The sequence below is a fragment of the Dermacentor andersoni genome, chromosome 10 (genome assembly GCF_023375885.2).
Source record: "Dermacentor andersoni chromosome 10, qqDerAnde1_hic_scaffold, whole genome shotgun sequence".
Lineage (NCBI taxonomy): Eukaryota > Metazoa > Arthropoda > Arachnida > Ixodida > Ixodidae > Dermacentor > Dermacentor andersoni.
Genome location: NC_092823.1, coordinates 15,389,182 through 15,394,136, shown reverse-complemented (window position 1 = coordinate 15,394,136; position 4,955 = coordinate 15,389,182). Strand labels below are relative to the sequence as shown.

The following is a 4,955-nucleotide window of genomic DNA, read 5'->3' as shown; positions in this document are numbered from 1 at the left end:
GGAAGCCGCCGGTCACGTTGGCTGCGCCGGTGCGCCCGACTATCGAGGGGTCGTTTTCGCCGACGTGACGTAGCGTGCGCGCGCGCGTGCGTTACGTCGGACTATAAAGGCCAAGATATTGGCCTCGAGCTCCACCACTGGAAAAGCTGGCGCCACCGTCGACGTGACGTGCTATGAGGGGTCACGTGGGCATAGCGGCCGCGTCGGCTGCTTCGGGAGCGCCGAAGCGAGCTGAAAACGAAAGTTTAATTTCGCTCGTAAGCTTCGGTCCTCATTTAGCGGCGAGATTTTCCCGCTTCGAGTGCCTCCTTTACAACGCTTGAAAGCACTGCAATAGGTAGTGGCTTGCTTTGAAGGCACGCAACATGGTAGGCTACTGCACGGTGCCGCAGTGCCGGACGTACGCAACGGAGCCCGGTGTCAGCCTTCACACATACCCACGGGACAAGAGGCTTCGTGAAGCTTGGATCACGAAACTAAGAACCGGCAAGCAGCCATCGGCTACAGCTCGTGTGTGCAGCAAGCACTTCCGCGAGGAAGATTTTTGCTACGGCGTCGGGGCTGCGATGTTCGGTGAGTAGCAGAAAGCGCGCACTGAGACGCTCGCCCGCGCGCGCTGCCCGGCTAAAGACGCTTATCACTCGCAGGCTGGAAAAGGCGCTGGCTTTTACGAGGTGCGATACCATCTCGGAACCTTCCGGTGCGACCTCTTGATCGTCCGCCCCGTCCTCAGCGTCCGCAAAATCGACTGCAGATACGTAAGTCATTGTTTAGACTCGTTGAATGCAATAATATCTACACGATGTTTGCTGGTAAATGTGCATCGCGAGCTAAACGCTGTGGCTGCGGCTCATTTGATGTGTGCTGCATTTATTGTAGCAATAATTTTCTCTCAACCAAGCTTGCGTTCTTCTGACGGAAACGCTATGCGCTAAAAAACAGCGAAGTGCTGTGCGAGCCGAGATTCACAATCGATACCCTGCCTACGGTGGCGGTTTACTTATGCGTAAATGTTCGTATTGCTCCTGGTTTTATTGACACGAAGGCTCAAACATTTGATGCACATGTGTACCAATATTGTAAACAGGCCATTTAATTGTAATCATGGCAGCGAGAAACGAACAACAGATAAGCCCTGTGAGGCATGTTTGACCTTTGCTCGGCCTTCCCTGTTTCTCGAATTTCGAGGGTATTTCGGCTAAAAACAAGCATTTTTGCATCATGCTTCATGATACTTGTAATCTTCCGACACTAATTTCTACTGCGCATGGGTATTTTATTTACTTCTGCTCGATCAGAGTCCATAGCAGCTAGAATACATGTTAAGTTTCAGTGTGTGGGCAACAAGAGAGCTTCATGCAAGCACTATGCCAAACTGTAAACGCAAGTCATTGTCGAAGGGTAACAGCACCTAAAATAACTCATTTTTCTCAATATGCAAGATCTGCTGTGCAGTGCATGACCATTTCTCATGGTGTCAGCATATCAAGAAAAAGTACCTACAACTGTACATTATAATAAGCTTAAAGTAGTATGTAAGGAAGTGCTGTTGCCAAATCTTGGTTATGATGTAATGGTGAATCACAATGTTATATAGTTGTGCCAAGATGCTGCGGTCTTCACCAGACTTGAGTAGTGATGCAATATGTAGTCACCTGTACTGTAAGAAATGTGGCTGTTAGCTAACCCACTGGAGGAACAATTTGTGCACGTGTCTAAAAAAGTACGCACTAACTTCAAGTGGTTTATAACATGACTAGATGAGAATGTGTAAACTTATCAGTAATGATAAATACTACGTCAGTACCTATAAGAATTATTTTGGCAAATCAACTCTGCAGAAACCTGCAAGATGGAGGAAAGTAAATAAATATTTCCCTCTAAAAAATTGTTCTGCATGCGATGAAATAGTATGATAGCAAAAGTAAATGCCACCTTTCTTTGCAGCCAGTTGTGAAGCATGCAAAGTAAAAAAAATTGAATGCACACAAACCAAGTATTGTTAGCAGTTCTAGTTAGAAAGGAAAGAATGTCAACATCTCTACCTTTAGCTTGAAATGTTGTTGCTGTGCTGTGGTAATACATGTTCTTCTATATACATTTAGAATTGGTGCTTAACCAAGTCATTTTGCTTCATATTTGTTGTGGGTAATATGCTATGTGCTTTAAGTGTGCACAGAGGACAGACCTCTCGTTTACAGAGGACAGACCCCTGGCCGAGACCTTCCGTAAAGATGATCCTGCAACACTGGCCGTTGAGCCCCAGGCCAGCACCAGCTCCCCCCCCCCCCCCCCCATTCACACTGAGGAAGAACAAGATTCCAGTGAAACCTTCAGCCAAGGTGCGCTAAGAACAAAGGTTAATCTGTATTTTTAATTCATGGGAACACCCATAATAATTATTATTTTCTACTTCAGCCATACCTTCCGACGTCCTTACAGTTACGACTGACATTGGTGCCCAAGTCAACACCCTTGACGCAGTGCGGAGCCAGCCACTAAGCATTGCTGCGATCCGAGATGAAAAAGCCCTCAATGTTCTTACTGGTCTGCCCTGCTTCCAGCTTTTCTACAACTTGTGTGACCTATATACAGATCGTAGACTACTTTCACATGCAAAGGGATTTCGCATCTCAAATGAAGACGCCGTGCTGCTCACGTTTATGAAGTTGCAGCACAACCTGACATTTTCAATGTTAGGTGTACTCTTTGGTGTTCATAGAACCACTGCAGCCGACATCTTTAAAGCAAGTGTGACAGTCCTTGCAGCAATATTGCAAGAGGCAGTCTATTGGCCAACAAAAGAAGCTGTCGTTGACAATATGACTGTGTACTTTAAAGATTACACCACTGTACGCGCAGTACTTGACTGTACTGAGATACCATTGCAGAGGCCCAAGGACATGGAGTCTCAGTTGCTGACTTACAGTTGGTATAAAGGTACATACACAGCTAAAATTCTTGTCTGTGAGACACCAGGAGGACACATCAGCTATGTCAGCAATGCCTATGGGGGAAGGGCATCCGATTCCTTCATAACTAAGGAATGTAGAGTGTTGGAGAAGTTTCTACCTTCTATAGACAGTGTTATGGTAGATAAGGGTTTTCTGATTGACAAATTATGCCTTGAACACCACATTAAAATGGTGCGTCCACCTTTTTTAAAGAAGAAAAAGCAGCTTTCAAAAGATGATGCTGAAAGAAATCAAAGCATTGCTGCAGCACGAGTTCACGTGGAGAGGGCAATCCAGCGAATGAAAGCATTCAAGATTTTGGGAGGAAATGTAGGAATAGAACTTTTTCCTTTTATTGATGACATTGTGCAGATCATAGCTGGAATTGTGAACCTTTCTAAGCCAATTTTCAGTGATGACAAGTTTTTAAATTAGGAATTTTTTTTTAATACGACAGAGCACGCAACAGAGAGGCCACGTAAACAAGCCTGCAATTATTTTTGGTCATTAGTCGCACCGTCTAGAGAATCTGTAGATGCTGATGTCCTTAATTTTGCTAACAGTGGTTCAGAGGTGAACATGTATTTGCATGAAAACACTTTTTTGATGTAAAAAAATCTTCTCTAAGCAACGATCTTGTTGCAGATTACTCGCAATATAGCTCAATAGTGCAATGAATGCGACACTAGGGTTGTTTGTACAGTCTGCACCTTTGCAATCAATTTTCTGTTCATTATTAAAAGCAATGTTCACATCTTGAGTTTCTTAATGAGTTACATACGGGAGCACATAAGACTTAAAAAAATATACAGCTCGCTCTACAACAGCGCTAAATCTATCAAAATCAGCTGTTAGCAGCAACACATTCTCGCTGTCCTGAAAAACAAAGAAATCAGCCATCTCTACTTCTAGAATCCCCATTTGCACTTGAATTTGGCAGAAATATCTACTTGTTTTCTTAAGGCTTAACTTGCCGTTGCTCAGTGTTGTTAGCTCCTCAGCCTGAAACCTTTCCAAATTAACTGGGCATTTTACTTCTAGTACTCTGGTAGCACAGCAGCTACAAGTAACAAGTCCATCTGGACTTGCTCCAATACAAGGGTTTTCTTTGGAAATTACAAGGCCTATGCTTTGTAGTTGGAGATTTTGGTGTGTTGTTGTGGCTAAGTAGAAGTCTTTTGCTGTGTTCTCGAGCAAGGATCCTCTTGACATAGCTGGAGTTTGCACCGTTTGTTCCCTCATCACTGACTTAAGCAGAAGGCGCACGTCATGAGGGCCCATTTTTGTTTTCAGTGTATGCACTCGCGTATACACACAGTAAGCAATAGATGCTGTTATGAGTCCTTTCCTGTAGAGCATCCAGTGTTGTGAGTTCACCTGCTGCTCTGTCAAATGCGTGATTATCTGAATGTTTGATTGTGTGAATGTCTGCTGCAATTGTATATAAATGTCTTCTGTTGAAAGTGCCCCTGCTTCTACTGCCTTGATGACGGCTTCTGTCAGTGCTGGTGGCCTTGCTTCGCAAGACTCTTCCTTATTGTGCTCCAATATTTCTCCACATGCACTATGTTCAGTTGGCATTGGGGTTGTATTTGCTGCATCTGCAGCTCTGCAGTCTTGTTTGCCACTTGAAGATGAGCTGCTGGCTACATCTGCTGGATGCGTGGGGTTTCCTAGAATGCAAGCACATTGTGTAAGTGCCAAAAGTCATGACCGCAGCTTGACAAAATGCCGCCACATGAGTGTATGGTATATTGTTGTGCTGTAAAGATGGCAAGCGCACGTACATCAACACTAAAAACAAGAAACAAACACAGACCGTGCTAATGTCATTTGTGTGCCACCTTGTGTGTGCAGTGCAACAATACTGCATACAGTGATGCCATACCAACTAGCCCCAATCGAAGCACTTCTGACAACACATGTACAGTCCAATTTTGCTCATTGTACATAATCTTCCTTGTATTAATGTTTAGACTCTATGACTGTGACTGGGAATTA

The 4,955-nt window shown here is 44.3% G+C and overlaps 1 protein-coding gene across 1 annotated transcript; it reads left to right on the top strand.

Moving 5' to 3' along the window:
* Positions 1–289: 289 nt before the first annotated feature.
* Positions 290–3,772, top strand: LOC126540342 (uncharacterized). The gene is made up of 3 exons (XM_050187134.3): positions 290–573; positions 648–758; positions 2,419–3,772. The coding sequence occupies exons 1-3, from the start codon at positions 366–368 to the stop codon at positions 3,387–3,389; spliced, it is 1,290 nt and encodes a 429-aa protein (XP_050043091.2). The 5' UTR covers positions 290–365; the 3' UTR covers positions 3,390–3,772.
* The last annotated feature ends 1,183 nt before the right edge of the window (positions 3,773–4,955 follow it).

Excerpts from the sequence above, each read along its gene's own strand:
- LOC126540342 (XM_050187134.3), top strand. The coding sequence starts at position 366 with ATGGTAGGCTACTGCACGGTGCCGCAGTGCCGGACGTACGCAACGGAG. Across the intron at positions 574-647 it reads CGTCGGGGCTGCGATGTTCG|GCTGGAAAAGGCGCTGGCTT; the intron begins GTGAGTAGCAGA and ends TATCACTCGCAG. Across the intron at positions 759-2,418 it reads GCAAAATCGACTGCAGATAC|CCATACCTTCCGACGTCCTT; the intron begins GTAAGTCATTGT and ends TTTCTACTTCAG.